Here is a 19,486-nt window from a genome sequence, read left to right as displayed (position 1 = left end):
TGAGCAAGTGGAGATGAAAGGACACTCAAGGGGTGTCATAAGTGAGTCATGACTCCTCCAAGGTCGCCAGCTAAGATGTACTTATGTCATTGCACTGCTTCTCTTGAAGCTTTGTTATAATCCAGTCTCTCCATTGGCACTTAGAATGTGTTTCCTTTTTTTATGAATGAAAATACCTTAGTAATCCAGAAATTAAGGCAATACAGGAAAATGAAGAGGCACGAACTGTTACCTCTTCTAACAAAGTATTACATCAAATTAAAACAGGAAAAAATAGAAATAAAATTACACGGCGGCCCAAAATAAATGATCCCTTGAAGCCCCTTGCTTAGCTAGCCCATCCACTAAAGTATATACTGATCTTCCCACCCAAAGAGAGGTAACTGTCATATTTCTTGTGAGCCAGTTGACTTTCCTCAATAAGTTTCTGTATCACCACATAGCTGAAGCTGGCTCTATCAGCCAACCCACAACAATTTTGGAGTCTCCTCAATTACCAAATGTTCAACTCCTAATTGTTCTGCAATCTGAATACCTTGTACAGCCGCTAAGATCTCAGCTCTATTACTCCTATTCCCATAGGGCCTAAAAACAATGCTAAAATGTTGCTCTCTTTATCTCTCAGCACCCCTTCTATCCCCGATGGGCCTGGGTTGGTTTCCTTGGCTATTACCATCAAAGTTAAACTTTGCCCAACCTTCAGGCAGAGGCTTCCACACTGCAGATTCCTTGTCCTTCCTTGTATGGCTATTGACCACCGCATTCCGGTTTCTCCAAATATCATCAAAGGAAAATGTATGAAAGAAGTCCATAGTTCTTAACCAGTGAATGGCCCTAATAAAGATACAATCCTCAACAGCCTAAATGCTTATTTCCTTTTCTTTGAATACCCTTGCATTCCTTTCTTCCCAGATTGTCCACAAGGCGGCTGCTCTAATACATCTCCGCATCATTTTTCCTTTTTTTGTAGGCCACAAAAAAAGGACCAAACAACTGACTTAATTCCATGGACAGATTCCACCTGCACCCAAACAAGGAAAAAATCCAACTCCAAATAGCACTAGTAAAGGAGCAAGATACAAGTAGGTGGGAGCAATCCTTACCACTAGCCCTACAAAGTACACACCAGTTAGAGGACAAACACATGAAAGGCCTTTTCTTCTGCAAGAAGTCCAAAGTATTAATCTTTCTATAGAACACCTCCCAGCAGAAAATAACAATTTTAGGAGGAACATGTCTAAACCAAATCTCCTTGGTCGGAAAACCCAAATGTCCCCTGGAAGAGCAAAGGGACTTAAAAGATGAAGCACAAGTGAAAAAACCTTTTGGATGAGGGGACCATAATCTCACATCCGAACAAAGAGGGTCCAAAAAGACATTGCCAAGAAGAGACAACAAGTCTGAAGCACTACTAAATTCATCATCCCTCAAACCTCTCCGAAAGCCAAAGTCCCAAATTAAGGAAGAGAGTGAAGCAAGAGATGGGAGGAAATGAGAGATAGCTTTTTTCCTTGTAAAGGGAAAAAGAATAGAGTGTTGGGAACCTGTCCTTAAGGGCAACAGTACCCACCCAAGTGTCTTCCCAAAATAAAACAGTCACCAGAATTGACATCATACCTGACAAAGTTGAGAAACTGAGGGAGGATACTCTGAATTGCTTTCTAAGGAGATGCCAACGTAGCTTAACATGATACACCCGCATCCCATCCATTTTCCCGTTTGCGGCGTATACTAGATGTCACTTCATGCCACAACCTCTCCCTTTCTCTAAGCCACCTCCACAACCATTTTCCTAAGAGAGCTTTATTCTTCAGTGCCAACCTTCCTAAACGCAATCCACCCTCCTCTTTACTTCTATAAACTATTTCCCAATTGATTAGGTGATCTTTCTTTTCCTCCCCAGGCTCCCACATAAAAGATCTCATTATCCTCTCCAATTTTTTAGCCACCCTATCAGGAATCCTAAAGATAGAGAAAAAATAAACCGGTAGGTTTGCTAGAGTAGCTCTCAATAAAGTCACTCTCCCCCCTATAGAGATGTAGTTCTTTTTCCAAAAACCTAATCTTTTCTCAACATTTTCCAGAATTGGGGTCCAAAATCTACTCTCCCTTGGGTTAGCCCCTAGAGGGAGACCTAGATACTGCAAGGGCCAAGAAGAAATGAGACAACCTAAACAATCTACCACATATTGAAAGAGTCCTCTCATTCAAATTAACACCTACCACACAACTCTTATCCAGGTTTATCTTCAAATTTGAGACATTCTCAAAGTGTTGTAGATGTGCTCTGAGATTCCTCACTCCTTGATGAGGCAAAAAAAAAAGAAGAAAAAAGGAAAAAAAAAAAGAAATGTGTGAATGTATTCTGTTTTTCATGTTTTTGTAGTGGGATCCCAAATTGTTGTCTTTGAGTAGCTTTGTTGAGAGTTTGGGACCAGGGGTATTTTCGTCATTTTATAAGTTGGATTTTTGGTCAGGAGTAGTTGGGTGCACTTCTGTTGGGTTTTGGTCTCTTGGATCTTTTTGTAACAAAAGTAATCTTTTAGGTGTTCATTTGAAGTTAGTTTTGTTCCTAAGGAGTTGTTGGTGAGAGGGAAACATTCTAGGGGCTTATGTGTAAATATTTTAACTAGCTTGTCAAGCAAGCTAGTGAGTCTTATAAAAGAGAAGGGGGGCTGTTTCTGTAGGGGTTTTTTTTAGCTCTTTCTCTCTTGTTTGAGCTGTAGCTCAGCCCCAGCCAGGGTTTTCAAGCATGGGGAACTTGGGTTTTGAGGAGTCGACCCATTTTGGCACCTTCCAGTCCCTCCATGGCTGCGTATCTGCGCGGGAGACCAGCTTGCTGCCATTGTTACTGTAGCGAACTGTTCCAGGAGGAGTTTTACTTCAAGTTCAGGTCTGAAATCCCTAAAAATCCAACTTATTTTGCTTTTTTCAGCTTAGTATTTCGTGTGCTTATTGTTGTATACTTGAGGTACTGCATGTAACTTGTCTTTCTATCCACGTCACTCCTCACCTGTCACCCCCTTTACAAAACATTATGATATCATCGGCAAATTGCAGGTGGGTTACTCGGACATTGTTCCTTCCAATTCTCCAACCTCTCACTTCCTCTTCCCTATCTGCCTTAGGCATTAATCTACTGAAGACATCTACAACTAAGGTGAAAAGAAACAGGGAGAGAGGTACCTTGTCTAAGGCCTCTACAAGTTGGGAAAAAATCTTTGACCACTCCATGTAATGGCAGGACCAAATACAACCCTTTACCCAGTTGCACCATCTATCTCCAAAACCACAACACCCTAGGACCTCAAGTAAAAAACCCCAATCCACAAGATCATAAGCCTTCTCTAAATCTAGCTTACATACAAAGCCTTGAGTCCTAGACTTTCTCATGTCCTCCACACACTCATTTGCTATTAAGATCCGATCCATTATTTGCCTTCCCTGCATGAAAGCACCTTGTGCTTGAATGATGATGGAGGGTAGTACTACTCGAATTCTCAACGATAACACTTTAGCCAAGATTTTATAGATGCTTGTCACTAGACTAATCGGCTAAACTCCTTAGGGTCCTTTGGATCTGCCTTCTTGGGATTAGGGCTAAGAAAGTAGCATTAGCTCCAGGGCTTACCGTTTTTTTATTTGCAAATTCCTAAAATACCCCAACAAGGTCTTCTTTAACCACATCCCAACAATCCTAATAAAAAGCCATTGTAAATCCATCTGGACCAAGAGCTTTGGATCTATCCATTGAAAACACCGTTTGTCTGATCTCTTCTTCACTAAAATCCCTTTCTAACCAATTTACTTGTTCTTTAGACAATCTAGTCCAATCCAAATCTTCTAAAGTTGGCCTATTATTCAACGGTTTCCTATAGATTGATTTGAAATGATCCACAAACAATCTAGCTATCTCATCTTGATTTGTGACTTCCTCCCCATTCACTTCTACCATAGCCACAAATTTTTTTTCTTCAGATCCCATTAGCCATTGCATGGAAAAATTTTGTATTTCCATCCCCTTCCTTAATCCATTTGTGTCCTGACCTTTGCCTCCACGAAATTTCCTCTCTTAGAGGGACCTCTTCTTGATCCTTCTTTAGGTTTCTTCTCAAAATCCTTTCTTGCTCACTCATCATCCTTTGAGCTTCTTTGGAATCTAGTTCCTCAATCCTAGCCACCAAGGTAATTTTTTCTCCTCTATCCTTCCAAAGTGTTCCTTATTCCACTCGATTTTGGATCACAACCTTTTCAACTTTTTGTGGAATCTCACTCCATTCCAAATCACCCCTCTTAAGTCTTCTCTCCACCATTCCCCAATCAAGTGCACAAAATCCGAGTAATCACATATTCTCAAATCTAAAAAGTTGTGGTCCAGAGGTTAATGTTTCAGCACTTAACTGGATAAGGCAGTGATCAGAAGTGACTATGGGTAGAGCTTTAGCCATCAGGTTCCTCCAATGGTTCTCCCACTATTTAGTAAAGAGGAACCTGTCTAAACTCGAACAAAGGGGGTTTTCTTGGAAATTAGACCATGTAAAATTGGCTTGTAAAGAGGGGTAAGTCCTTTAGACCACAGGTATTAATAAATTCATTGAACTTCCTCATGCTGGTTGTATCCGTTCTTTAGGGGTTATTAGATTCGTTACAAAACCTAATTACACTAAACTCCCCTCTAAGACACCAAGGACCCTCCCAAAGACCTCGTATACCATACAATTCTTCCCACATCTCATTTCTCTCTTCTATACGTGTTTAGCCCATAGACATTGGTTAAAACCCAGGTGAAACCATCCCCCACATTCCTAACCTTTAGAGACACAAAAAATCTCCCTATTAGCTCCTCCACTAATTCTACAGCATCCTCCCTCCATAAGGTAACTAGACCTCCAAAGGCTCCACAAGAAGGAGCCGAAGTCCAACAAACTCCTCCTGATCTCCATACACTTTTGACCCATCTTCTATCCAGTTCTGCCAGCTTGGTTTCCTATATCAAGACTATGTCCAGTTTCTCTCTTCTTAATAGGTCTTTAACTGTCCTTCTCTTTCTTTCACTTCCCAGACCTCTCATATTCCAACTGATGATTTTCATTGAGCACTTCTTTCAAAAAGCCCTTCCCCAAAGACTCCACCTTACAGCAGAGTCTTTCTTCTTTCCCCTCTCCCACTAAATTCAATGTCGCCCTCAATGTGTTTCCTTCTCTTGCAAAACTTATCAAAAAATGAATCTAATTACAAATCAAAAGATTTACCAAGTCAAATGAGACAAGGAAGACTTGTACATCCATTCCAATTCTATAGAACTCAAGGTGGATAAGAGGTGCATTGAATGTTTGGGTTGGTGCAATGCAGCTACTATCCCAGAAAAGAATTTTATAGATGCTAGATACTCTTGGATGCAATGTGAACATTATAGATAGAAATAAAATAACAAAATAGAAATACCAATGACACAAAGAAATGAAGAAAATGAGAAGTATGGAAGTTTGCCTTTCATCAGTGCCGTAAGCTTTTGAATGCCTCCATAGTAGCCAAATACTTTGCAATTGTGCACTGAGCGAGTTACAATTGTCAAAGCTTCCAAGATAGGTAACCCATCAGCAGTTATATTCGAGATCAAGAAAATCCCTGAGTTGTCCATAGATTGTGTTGTACTGGTGTTTACTGGATTAAGAAAGAAAAAGAAAATTGTTAGAAAGTAAGCTAGTCTGCTTTAGAATAAGACTTGTTTTATACCCTTTGAAAGTAAAATATCCCAGTAAATATCAGTATCATAATTGTTAAGAAGCAATAGAAAAGAGGCATCTTTATAATAAAAACAATAGGTGCACTTACATTCACTCACAAGAGCAGTTAATTGCGCTATCTCTTGAGCTAGAATAAGAATTATTTCAGCAGGATGTCCAGCAGAGCAACCAACAACTACATCATTAAAACTTGATGAATATTCCCCAGGGGTAGATAGAGCAGCCTCAGGCAACTGTTTCGAAAATGCAGGAACCCAGTTCTTGTATACAAGTAGGAATTGCTTGAGGAAAATGTGAAATAATTTCCTCTTTTCAGCCTAAAATAGCATGGAAGTTTATAACAGGAGATCAACTAAACATGCCAAATTGTAATAGCACAAGCAATAATTGCAACAAATTCAAAATCACCATGCAAATTATGTATTGTTAACAACCAGTTTGCAAATACTGTCAACATATAGTCATGTATCATGTATTGGAGAGAATAAAGAACATCATAAATACAGAAAATTAGCTTTGCTTTCAGTGATACATAGGGTCCCCAAAACACAAGGAGAAACTACCTGGCAACTAAAACTATTGTACGTTCATTTTTTATCATTCTGGTCTTTTCCTTCTTCCCCAGAGGAAAAGACTATGCAGGGATCTTAGCTATTGGCTATATTGTCAAGCATTTCAAACAAGAAAAATCCAGGAATCTTCCAGGATAAGATGCACTGCATTCAGTTAACAATTGATCTAATTATGATCAGGATAACAGATTAAACCCCCATTCTTAAGGAGATTAGAGTTATCAACATGCTGTAGAATGAAAGAGGAGAGGCCTCATAGGTGTTAGGACATGCTCTGAGGGAGGCAAAGGTTTTGGCTTATAGCCCAAATCTATATGGTAGCTGAGGAAGGTTTTGTTCGTGCAGCAGGAAGGCTCTGTCGCTCGGTGCCTAGATCAGAAAATCGTTTCATCGAGCTACTTGCAAAACAAGGTGTAAATAGGGAACAACTGTTGAGGGGTAACCAATGAAAGCTGTATGTAAAAGCTATATGCAATAATAAAGGTGGGATTAGGCAGTGAAGGCTGTATGTTGCTCACGTGCCTAGATCAGCAAATTGTTTGGTTGAGTTACTTGCAAAACAAGGAGTAAATAGGGAACAACCGTTGAGGGGTAACCAATGAAAGTTGTATATAAAAGCTATATGCAACAGTAAAGGTGGGATAGGCAGTGAAGGCTAGCCTAGCAAAGGGGGCAAATGTCACCTACATAACAATCTTTTATCACATCAATAAAGCTTTACATTAACATTAAAAACCAAAAAAAGGAAACAAGTTGAATGTAGAAACATGAATCAACGCAAACAATACTAAGAAAATTATTTAACGATTTAATTTAAATTTAATTATACTGAATTATCATTAAAAACAAAAAAAAGGAAACAAGTTGAATGTAGAAACATGAATCAACGCAAACAATACCAAGAAAATGATTTAATGATTTAATGATTTAATTTAAATTTGACTATACTGAATTATCAAATATTATACATTATGCATTCATGTCCAAATTCTACCCTAAGAGGTTAGGGTTCTTTAATCACACATTAGTGCATTACAGAGTTGACAAAGAGATGAGTCCCTTCAACTGTCATATCAGTGTCAGTGTCCATATGTACCTGACACGTATACGTTACCTGTTCTGATTTCTGAATTGTCCATGTAACATAAATGGGGATCATAACAATGTAGTAAGGCTTTGCCCATGCTTTATGGAAGACCAGAATGTGCTCCCCACCCCCACCCCTTCTCTTTTTTAGCACAATTCTATACATTATTCATTGAGAAACCATCATTGCACATGGAAATTTGCTACAACTTCGAAAAGAACAAGAAAAAGTATAGAGGATAAAAGAGAACAAATAAATTTACCAAGAAACCTGAAAAACAAATTTTCATAAAAAAAAAAATAGTGTAGAAAGAAAACAACCAATAATAAGATGCAACATCCAATAAAGTTCTGCCGGAATAATTAAAATTAGCACCTACAGTTGGTCATCAGCCTTTAATTTTTTTAGAGAGTCCCCTCAGCAAAGATATTAAAACAATAATGCAAAGAAAAATAGCGGACACTTGGGATCAAATCCCGCCTGCACCTGGGTTGGGGGTTATGGGTTGGGGTTGGGGTACCCCCTGTTGTGTAGCCTTCAAAAGAAATAAAAAATGCAGAGAAAAATACCTTATCAGTTGCATTTTCATATCTTCCCCAAAGTGTATGCAGAATTGCCTCATCTCCAACCTCACTAAAGAAACAGAGAAATTACAAAATGTTATTCAGATAACTTCAACCATATTTAAACGCCAATGAGATTGGTAAACCTTAAACCAACTTCAGAAAGCAGCAAAGCAAAATAAAACCAGAACTGGATATGTCAATCTTAACGGTTAGCACCACAACATAATTGTCACGAAATTCTTGATATGCCAATCCTTCATAGTGCAGTATATATACATAGAACTTAAAAGAAGAAAGAAATGCAAAAGTATTGGAGGAGGAGAGAAATCAAGAGGTAATCTTTGAATGCGTAATGGCCAAGGCAGTACACATTGGGCTAAATCTTTGGAGCTCTTCTCAACTTTTTCTCATGATGACTTATAGAGAATGTGGGGAGAGGTGGCTGCATCCTATTCAAGGAAACCCAAAAAATGTATTCAATGGATACCATCTGAGGAAAGCTTTATCAAGCTCAAATTTGATGGGAGCAATGTAGGAAATCCAGGTCCATCAGATGTGGGAGGAGGATTTAGAAATGCACAAAGGCACACCACTGCTATCTTTTCAGAATCAATCAACTATGGGGATTCAACAAGGTCTGAGCTTCCTGCAGTACTTCATGGATTACAGCAGGCAAGAGAAATGAGCATCACAAAGTTAATCATTGAAGGTGAGTCTAAATTGTCACCGGATGGTTACAAAATAGTCAGAAAGCATTATGGAATTATAGAAATGAATTTAGCAGATTGAATGGCCAAAAAAGAGCACGATTATAAATACAGAATGTATTGATCAAAAAAATTATAAACATAAAATGAGTGCAAAGACTTGCAAAGATTTGCAAATGGGTTAGCTGATGACTGATAATTTAGCTAAGCAAGGGGTTAACAGTGTAAAATCCCTATTGGATTCTAGGTTAAAGTAGAGAAGAAGAGGAGAAGGAAGAAGAAGAGAAGAAAAAGAAGAAGAAGAAGAAGAAGAAGGGTTTGGCAAGATGAGGAAAAACCATCCTCTCTAGTCAACCCACTTGCATTTATCTCACATAAGCTTGGTTACAAGAAAGTCAATATTGCTCCTCATAAGTGATGGGACACAACTTAAACATAAATAAAACAGACATTTCACTCTCACACAGATGCACCCAAATGACCAAAATACCCCTGTTCTGTGAACTCTTAACACTCCCCCTCAAGCTGCAGAGTATATGTCATATAGTCTCAGCTTGTTACAAATATAATCTACTCTACCTCAAGACAATCCCTATGTAAAGAGATCTGCCCACTGATCTCTCGAGCTCACATGAGATGTGGTTATCACTCCACTGATCACTTTCTCTTTTACAAAGTGACAATCAACCTCTCAACATGCTTGGTTCTCTCATGGAAGACTGGATTGGAAGAGATGTGAACAGCTGCTTGGTTATCACAATGTAGTCTCAAGGATTTGTCAAATGAGAACCCCATCTCCTATAACAAGTTCTTCAACCATACTAGTTCACATGTGTTATGAGTCATAGCTCTATATTCACCTTCTGCACTACTCCTTGCCACCATAGTTTGTTTCTTGCTCTTCCAAGTTACAAGATTGCCACCAAGGAAGGTACAATACCCTGTAGTTGATCTCCTGTCTGATATAGAACCAGCCCAATCAGCACCTGTATACCCTACTATCTCAAGGGGCCCTCCACTTTTATATAGCAAACCACGGCTTGGAGCCCCCTTCAGGTACCTAACAATCCTTAGAACAGCTTCCCAATGAGGAATCCAAGGATGTTGCATAAATTGACTCACCATACTCACAACAAATGATATATCTGATTAGGTAATAGTCAAATAATTCAGATTTCCCACCAACCTCCTATATCTTCCAGGGTCATCAAACTCCTCACCTGCATCAACACTCAACTTGACATTCAGTTCCATAGGAGTCTTTGTTGGTTTAGCACCTAGCAATCCTGTTTCTTCAAGTAGGTCAAGAACATATTTTCTTTGACATAATTTAATTCCATGTCTTGACCTTGTAACTTCTATTCCCAGGAAGTACTTCAACTTACCCAAATCTTTCGTATTGAAGTGGTCTTGTAGAAATTTCTTCAACCTGTCAATTCCATTACTATCACTCCTAGTTATGACAATATCATTCACATACACAACTAGCAAGATCTTCCCATCTTTTGAGTCATGGATGAACACAGAATGGTCTACCTGACACTGTTTCATCCCAAAGTTTTTCAGTACTTCACTGAACCTACCAAACCATACCTGAATGGGCAAGGGTAGTTGTGTTCTGCTGAGAAGATGTTTGAAAGAACTGCTCATATATTGCATGAAGTACACTCACCATCTCCTTCCCAGAAGCACCAGTAGATGTGAAGGGAATCTGATCCGTTTGCGGATTTTCACTAACTGCACCACTGCCCCTAGTCATAGCATGGTTAGCCCAAGTGTCGAGTGAACTATGTAAATCATAGCAGAAATTAACAGTGTGCCCCTCTAATCCACAGTAAATACACTTCCTAGGAGCATTACTTCTTCCTTTACCATGACCTCCCCCTAAGTCTCGACCTCCACTCCGGCCACCAGCACGGTTAAACATGGGACCACCTCGGTTTCTTGGAAGTCCATGGCCACCACTACCACCACCTCTATTTCCACGGCCTCCACCTTTAGCTACCACTAAACCAGATCTGTCTGAGAGAGAAGAATGCTCTGTAGACTCAATAGATGTCCTCCTAAGGCGGGCAAACACTTCTTCTAGTGAAGGAAGGGCAGACCCCCCCCAGTATTTGTGCACGGACAGGTTCATATTCAGCCTTCAAACCTACCAGAAATCTAGTCACATCAAGTTGCTCACGTTGTTGTTGCTGAACCTAAACATCCGGTGTCAGGGGATGATACTCATTAAACTCATTTCTAATGTTCCTCAAACTTGCATAGTATTCTTCCAAGCTCTGGCTGCCTTGCTTCAGATTGAAGTACTCTTGGTACAACCGATACACCCTAGTTATAGTCTTGCCCGGAATACAGTTTCTTAGCATGATCCCAAATCTCTTTAACTGTATCTAGGAACATAAAGTTCATACTGATTTTTGGTTCCGTGCTATTCCACAATCATGTCATAATTTGAGCATCCTCCTGCTCCCAGTCACTAAACCCAAGAGAGTCAGAGTAAGGTTTTTCCTCTCTCACATGCTCCACTTTCTTCTTGGCCTTCAAGAACACTTCCACCGACTTGGCCCAAGGCAAATAGTTCTCACCATTCAGCTTAATGGATGACATTTGAACATTCAGGTAACCTGGAGAGATCATAACTCCAGTTTTGTTGTCACTACCATCTCCAGTTGATGACATTTTCAACTAAATTTGCTCTGCTCACCAGAAAGTATGAACACCACCACAGAAATCAGTATGAACACCACTACATGACACAAGGGTTTACTTTCAACTATTCAGAAACATCCACACACCATTCAACACAGTACACCACCACCACACCACTGCAGTCATGAAATTCAGCAGCCAAAAACAACTACGTCCAGCACACATACGAGGTATAAACAAAGGAGAACACCACACCACTGCATGCTAGTCACTTCATACCTCAAAAAAAAAATTTTGAACCAAAATACATTCTACAGTCCACTACTTGGGCGAAAAACAGACCTGTTCATACCTGTTCACAAACAGCCCTCTTCGTATCACAGAATAGAGGGCTTCTAGTACACCACCTCAACGACCACCACCACAGTAGCTGGAGGCATACTCACCTCCAAAACCACAAAACGACCACTCCTTTTTGGCCTCTTGACAAGCTGCAACTCAGGCTAGAAGAAAATCAAAGTAGGCTGGACTGGTTGGCGGCGAACCCAGGAAGAAGAAAAACAGTGGGAAAAAATTAAAAAAAAAAAAGGAAAAGAAAACTAGGTTTTATTGCTCTGATACCATGTAAAATCCCTATTGGATTCTAGGTTAAATTAGAGAAGAAGAGGAGAAGGAAGAAGAAGAAGGGTTCGGCAAGATGAGGAAAAACTATCCTCTCTAGTCGACCCACTTGCATTTATCTCACATAAGCTTGGTTGCAAGAAAGTCAATATTGACCCTCATAAGTGATGGGACACACAACTTAAACATAAATAAAACAGACCTTTCACTCTCACACAGATGCACCCAAATGACCAAAATACCCCTTTCTGTGAACTCTAACAAACAGAAACCAAATGTTTTGGGCTACCTTGTAATTATTTGTAACACTGTTGAGGTAGGGTAGTAATCGCTACCCTACCATAGGAATGCTTGTACTAATTACCTCATTTTTATTTTCATTAATAAAACGTCTCAGTTATCAAAAAATGCTTCCCTGAAAGATTTCCCAGCAGTAGGCACCCCACTGCTGCTACCAATAGATTGATGCTCTTTGATTTATTCTCAAATAATCTTCTGTTCCTCTGGTTCCATAGTGACCAGCAGACCGCAAATGGAATGCAGCTCCACAAGATTCTGGCTTTCTTGCTTCCTCTAAGTTTTGGCCACCAAGAGAAAATTTCTGCCAGAGATGATGGTTGAAAGACACTAAAGAATAGAGCTTCCATATAAAATTTGCCACTTTGCAAGAAAAGAACAGATGGAGAACTGTCTCCTCATCCAAGTTGCACAGATAACAGTAGCTTTTCGAGTTGAATCCTCTGATCTTCAAGTAGTGGTCAGTGATTAAAATACTGTTTTTTTTAAGAGTAAAAGAAAAAAAAATTATTGATAAAATAAGAGCATATTACAGCACTACAGGGGTGTTAAGATAACACACGAACTACCACCCAACAAAGCTTACAAAGACACAAGACTAACCAAAAGAAAAACTGAGAAATCCCACCCCCCTCGTACAGCAAAGCTTACAGAGTCACGAAACAAACAAGAGGAAAACTGGGACTCCCCCCTTCATACAACAAGGCTTTCAAAGACGCAAAACTGACAAAAAGAAGGACAAAACTACCCTTCAAACATCGGCTAGTCTTCAGGATCGAACAACTTGTTAAGCCCATCATCTTCCTCATCCCAATTTTTTTTCATCTTTCCGTTGCCTCATCTTCTTCAATTTCTCCTCCCTTTTACTCAATTCAAATTTTTCAAAAGCGTTTCTAGCGAACTCTTCACCTACCCAAAAGAACAGCCCTAAACTCTTGCCAATTTCAACCTCCCTATCCACCACCAAGGTCTTAATCTTCACTCCCCCCCCTCCTTGTCGGTTTGTTGAGACAAAGTAGGGCTACCCGCACCAGCTTGATCTACCCCTTCTTTTCCCCTGACCCTTCTTTTGTCAGGGTCGACTTCACCTCCCCTTCTACAGAATCTCCTCCCCCATCCTTTCATTATCCTTCTTCTTTGCATCTAAACGTTTTAATCTCTTCCTTCTGTACACTCTCTTATTATTTGTTAGAAGGACCTGCCCTAATCAATCTGTCTTTCAACCTCGACAAAACCTTAGACACATGAACAAGGCGACACTTGCTTGGCTCTCTTTTCACTCCTTTCTGTAGGTCCTATGACACTTTGTTCATAGCTCTTCTCTATCCTAAATGAACTCCTATATGACCAACTGAGATTTCAAACTGTTGAAAATCCTCGCAGTCCACAGAACAGCCACTTTTTTCATTCTTATCCAAAGCCTCTCTCGCAACCTCATCACCAAATTCAGTATTCACACTCTTAGCATCATCCCCTCCACAGCCAGCCCTTCCAAACAATCCTTGTCCTCCCCTTCCCACCTCACTAACTCCTTTGCTACTTCCCCAAAAACCACCTCCCTTCCTTCCTTTTGACCTTCCAAGCCTTCTAAACAAACAGCCACTTGAGTCCCCTCCATTAGATTCCATGTCTGTGACAAAAATGAAAAGATCTCGACAAGAAAGTCACCAAAAGAGATAAACTTACCTGCTTGCTGAGTCGAACTTGTCTTCCCCCTCTTCCTTTAATCGCAGAATTCTCTTAGATTAAGAGGGGAACAACAGAGCTTCCACATTGAGCACTCTACAGAAACACTTCCGAGTAGTCTCGAGACTCAGACTCCAATGCCTCTTCCCATAAAATTTAAACTGAAATGTACGCCTCTAACTTTTCGTAATTGCTTAAAATTTCTCTTGTTTGAAACCCTTAAATTGAAATGACGCTTCGCAGAAAACTCTCCAACATTATTGATGACCTTTATCTTCAAAGTTTGGACTGCAATCGAGCCTTCTCCAGCTTTTCCTGCCCGAGTCGTCTCTTCATCTTCTGAAAAACCAACTTTTTCCTTTTCTTTCGTCTCCCCAAAACTCTCCTTTCTTCCTATTACCATGTGCCCCAGCCTATTCACCCCACCACTTTTAATTCTCTGTGGAACTCTACTTACACTGTCCATTATGCAACCCAAGGTAAAAACCCCAACCGAATCATAAATATTTTTGCTTAAAAAAATACTCTCATCTTCAACCGTGTGCTCATTCCTTTAGGCCTCACTATTCATCTTCCTTCCAACATCGCCAGAACCCAAACTAATCTTATGGGTCTCTCCTCTTTATAATTTCATGTTCTCAATCCACCTTCTTGGGTAAGATCCTTCAACAACCAGTCTCAAGTTTAAGGATTCACTGGCAAAACGAAGAGAAAGGGAAGTAGGAACAAGGTGGATCTCATCGACTTCAATTAAAATACGAGCAGCAACAAGGTTTCTCCACAAGCATCTCCCACTGTCTTAAAAGTTTGAAAATTTGTTCTAGCGTCAGCAAATCTAAATCTACCATAAGCATCTCCCACTGTCTTAAAAGTTTGAAAGCTCCACACATGCAAGGGTATCCCAAAAACAGTAACCTACACCATATTCAGAGGACCCATATCCGTGATTACTTACTCCGACTAGAGGATTCCATCTCCCAATTCTGAGATCAGGTTCTCAAACCTTATTCTGTACACTCAACAAGATGTCACTTGCCTCCTCCTTGCATTTAAAGATGAACAAGAAAAAACCAGCTTTAAGCTTCCTAATGTGAAAAGGTTTCTCAAGTCGCCACTCAGCAACGGCCCCTTCTTCGATCTCCTCAGGTCATTCCAGCACAGTTGCAAACTGCTCCATATCCTCTCAACTTAAGTCTCCAACTCCAACCAAGAGGCTTTTTCTCTAGATTCACTTTCATCCCTGTCAACATCTCAAATTTTGCCAAAATAGCTCTTTAAAAAAAAGTAAGGTAATTTTATTAAAAACTGAAGGAAGATACAACAGAGATCTGTCTACATAGTGACGGATCAAACCTCAACAACAGTTACAGACACCAGAAAGGGCGATTCCTAAGAAACTGGAAAACATTCATATGGTTGAAAACTGGACTGACAGCTACCCAGGAGACCAGTTTACTGACTGCACTCTGCACAATCTCATCTGGACTTTTCTTTTTATTACAGAAAATTCTGTTATTTCTTTCAGTCCAAATAGACCAAAGAACAGCCACAGGTACTCCACACCAGCTTTCCTTTTTCCTTCAAGCCCCTAATTTTCCAGCAACATGATAGGTCTTTGACAGATTTCAGCGTGACCCAGCAAATACCCACAGCACTAAGAAAGTGATCCCACACCTGGGCAGCAATTGGACAATGCAGGCACAGATGATCTGTAGACTCAGGTTGCAGCCCACATAGACCACAAGAGACATCTGACAGCTACATTCCTCTTCTTTCAAGATTAACTCTGGACAGACACTTGTTCAAGGCCATAGTCCAGAATAGGAAATTCACTTTGGAAGGGCTGATTGAGTTCCAAATCTGCTTACTTGGAAAATTCACTGCACCTGAACTGCTGAGTTTGAAAGACACTGACTTGACTCAGAAACACCCATCATTACTCCATTTCCACCTCCACTCATCTTCCACAGTGGAGTCAATTTTCTGATCTTGGAGAGTTGCCAGCAGTCCCAAAACCGCTTCCAATTCCAAGTCAAACAAATTTCTTCTAAACTAGGGAACCCAGGTCACAACATTACCCGAGATGGAATAGGATTCAGCAATAGGCATCTTGGTTTGCAGCACACTGAAACAAGAGAGAGAAAATCTCAGACAGAGGATTCTCCAAGCACCAAGGGTCCTTCCAGAAGCTGATTCTGTCACCTCTCCCAACTTTGAAGCTTAAACCTTCCCCAAAAATGGGGAATTTTTCATAATGCCTTTCCAAATGGAACAGCCCCAATTTGGTAGGGGATCCTGAGAACTCCAGCTGCCCCTATTCACACCATATTCGGCTGCTATAAGATTCCTCCACCATGCACTTCTTTCTTGAGAAAATCTCCAAATCCATTTACTAAGGAGAACCGAATTAAAGACCTTAATTTTCCTTAAACCCAGCCCTCCTTCCTCCATGGGGAGGCAGACTTGATCCCAACTGACAAGATGAACTTTCTTCTCTTCCTCCCAACCTTTCCAGAGGACTAATTTACAGATGCATCCAAAAAAAGAGCGTGTCATCTGCATATTGAAGGTAAGAAATACACGGACCATCTAAACCCACTTTGAAGCCTTCAAACTAGCCCTTTTGAACTCCTTTCTTCATAAGTAGATTCAGCACTTCCATCACTAATACAAATAGCAAGGAGAAGATTGGATCCCCTTGTCTCAACCCTCTGGAAACTTGGAAAAATTCAGATGAGACACTGTTAAGAAGAATGAAAAAGGATATTGATGATATATATCCACACATCTAGCTCCTCCACTTCTTCCCAAACCTCATCAACCTTTGTACCTCTTCCAAAAAAAAATCCCAGTCCGCATGATCATAAGCTTTCTCAATGTCTAACTTACATACCAAGCCGGGTCTCCCACTTCTTAACCTTGAGTGAATGCATTCACTGGCCACCAAAGCCCAATCCAAAATTTGCCTCCCTTCCACAAATTCCATTTGAGTTTCCCCTACCACCTCGTGAATCACCTTTTTCAGCCTACATGACAACACCTTGGCCAAGAATTTTTATGGACTGCTTATCAAACTTATTGGCCTAAAGTCTTTTATACAAACTGCCCCACTCTTCTTCTAAATCGGGGAAATAAATGTTGCATTTATTTCCAAGAATCCAATATATTATGTGCCTTAATTCCAACTAAAATCTCCCAGTTTCATTAATGCAGTGAACAAGATACCAAGGGCCAATATCCTCACTCCCCCCATCTAATTGTGTTAATGAATTACCTTCTATGGCAAGACTAGGGAGGATAGTTTCCCCTGCTTTGCAATACAGAAATTGATTAAGAGGGACCTGACTCACACTTCGGACTAGTTTGTAACATCAATGGGACTACTAAAACCAAAAAGATGCTATGATCCACTCTATAGGAAAAACCATGCAAACCAACCCAGGGTTTAGGATTGAGCTACCACCATAGTGAAGCCATTAGGAGGATTGCCCTTCAATAAGATCTCTGAAGTCTTACTCAAGCATTTCAAAACACTGTGCAAGTAAAAACCATAATTTCAAGCATTTGTATGCTGGTCTTGTATCCACCTACATACTCCTATGTTTTTTTTCGATAAGTAAAAAAAGAAAATTTCATTAAAATAAAAGAGAGTACAATCTGGATGGGTTGATAAGGTAGCATCTATGTTTGCCTTTTTTTTCTGTTTCTGATATAGGATAATCTAATAAGAAGGACAAACAACTCAGAGAAGAAAAAAAAAAGGAAATCTTTCTGAATTGTAATATCCTGCAAATATTAGGTTGACTAAGATATTAAAAAAAAAGCATACATAATGGCAAGACATATGCAATGAAAAAGGATATAAGCATCATTATGGGAAATCACAGGATAGAAGTACCTAAAACAGATCTTTGGAGATGGAGAAGAGAACTTATGTGACCATGAACCAGAATCTCCAGAATGGCCACTGGATGTTCTCCGAATGAGGTCAGCAACACCCTTAACGAAGTTCATGCTTCCCGTCAGGATTTATGGCACATCAACACTTCTGAACCAAATCATTTGGAGAAGAAGTTTCGTTCCAGCCCATCAACTGTTCTGAACCAAATCATTTGGAAAAGAAGTTTCATTCCAGCCCATCAACTGATCTAAACGCCAAAATATGTTTAAAATTTTATATAAACGTCAACCATGGTTAATTTACCATGATTATCCTGCAATGCCCACTATAACCTAGGAACAAAAATAACCATAATCACCAATACGTGTATTTTCAGTTAAACAGAAAAAAAAATTATTAAAAAAAAAAGTAAGCCAAGAGAAAGAACTCTAGTCCAATTGAAAGTGCAGATAAAGACCACAAAATGATTTTTGTTTTCTTTTTTTTTTTTTTTTTGGCAAGACCAAATGGGTTTTGTGAGCAAAATAACTGAAGTTTTTACACCAGGAAAATATTTTATCCAAAATCAGATGCATTCACCAACCAATTGCAAGTAATTAGTCCTAAATGGTGAAAATACAGACCCTCCTAGATTCACGTGAAGTAATTAAATTTGATAAATAGTAAATCAAAATGATAGAAATGCGCAGAGATCAATCAAAAGCCAATAGACCAATGACGTAAAAAACACGAACGAAGAAAGCAGAGAAATATCTCTTGAGAAATTCGAGTTTATAAGAAAGGAAAGGAGTCTAATCAAAGTAAACTAATTACTGCAACACTCCAAATTCTTGTGACAATAGAAAATTCTCGATTTTAAAAGTAGTTGTTTGGGACTAACATTTAGCAGTTGTTATGAATGATTGAAAATATGATTTGACAGAGAGAAAGTAAGCATACCTGATCACACCAAACAATTCATATTCACCAGAAATTCAGAATTATATGAAACAAAACAAAACCAAAAAAAAGAACAAGATCTGAGATGTTGGGTTTCGTCGGAACTCCAACGGCGCCTGAGATTGGAAGGGCCAACGGACGCCGAAGCAAAGAGATGGAGGTGGAGAAGGAAAGGGAAAAATGTTAGAAAATGCACGAGAGGATTATAGGACCAGGTGCAAGAGTCTTGAACCGCTGGATTTGAGTAGATTGATAAACCCGTATGTAGAATGCATCTACCTGTCATAGGCATAATTCTCTAGGGATCAGACGAGAACGCTCCCGACATGGCTATCTTGGTCAAAGAAAACGATGCTATCATCACCAGCCAGCCCTCTCAATGACGGGAGTTCTCAAATCACAAAAGGGAAACCGTGAAAATAGGTTTTCTGCAATTATGAAAATACCAGTATACCACGGTGACGCTGTGACGTTGGATTGTACCTTTGTCCTATGCTAGTGTCACGGGCATGAGCGCCATGGAGGTGTCAAATCACCACAAAAATAAGATCTCACGATTCTCACCCACTGGAGTGGTAACCGTGGTATAACTTCCGTTATCAAACGGTGCCATGTCATTACAAAATCAGCATTTGCCCATCGAGCTGTTTCTATATCTAAATAATAATAAATTCTGGTTTTGATTTATGTGCAAGTCAACATTTGTAATAA

The 19,486-nt window shown here is 39.7% G+C and overlaps 1 protein-coding gene across 6 annotated transcripts in view; it reads right to left on the bottom strand.

The window, feature by feature from the left end:
* LOC148850688 (binding protein) overlaps positions 1–19,197 on the bottom strand; it is a 104,362-nt gene extending 85,165 nt beyond the window's left edge. The window contains exons 1-6 of one of the 6 annotated variants that reach the window (XM_088947544.1): positions 19,055–19,194; positions 18,776–18,891; positions 17,834–18,033; positions 7,976–8,039; positions 5,836–6,064; positions 5,491–5,664 (exon numbers count right to left, since the gene is read on the bottom strand). In XM_088947544.1, the coding sequence (XP_088803670.1) occupies positions 5,491–5,664; positions 5,836–6,064; positions 7,976–8,039; positions 17,834–17,949 (583 nt within the window). In that variant the 5' untranslated portion in view covers positions 17,950–18,033; positions 18,776–18,891; positions 19,055–19,194. Of the gene's footprint in view, positions 1–5,490; positions 5,665–5,835; positions 6,065–7,975; positions 8,040–17,833; positions 18,034–18,139; positions 18,156–18,775 lie in introns of those variants that run through there. The other 5 variants (XM_088947545.1, XM_088947548.1, XM_088947543.1 and 2 more) reach the window with 5 other exon arrangements.
* Positions 19,198–19,486: the final 289 nt, after the last annotated feature.

This window comes from Nelumbo lutea, chromosome 5 (genome assembly GCF_056320005.1).
Source record: "Nelumbo lutea isolate HS-2025 chromosome 5, American lotus-T2T, whole genome shotgun sequence".
NCBI lineage: Eukaryota > Viridiplantae > Streptophyta > Magnoliopsida > Proteales > Nelumbonaceae > Nelumbo > Nelumbo lutea.
Note: the sequence above shows the minus strand (reverse complement) of the source record. Positions and strands in the feature narration are given on the sequence as shown.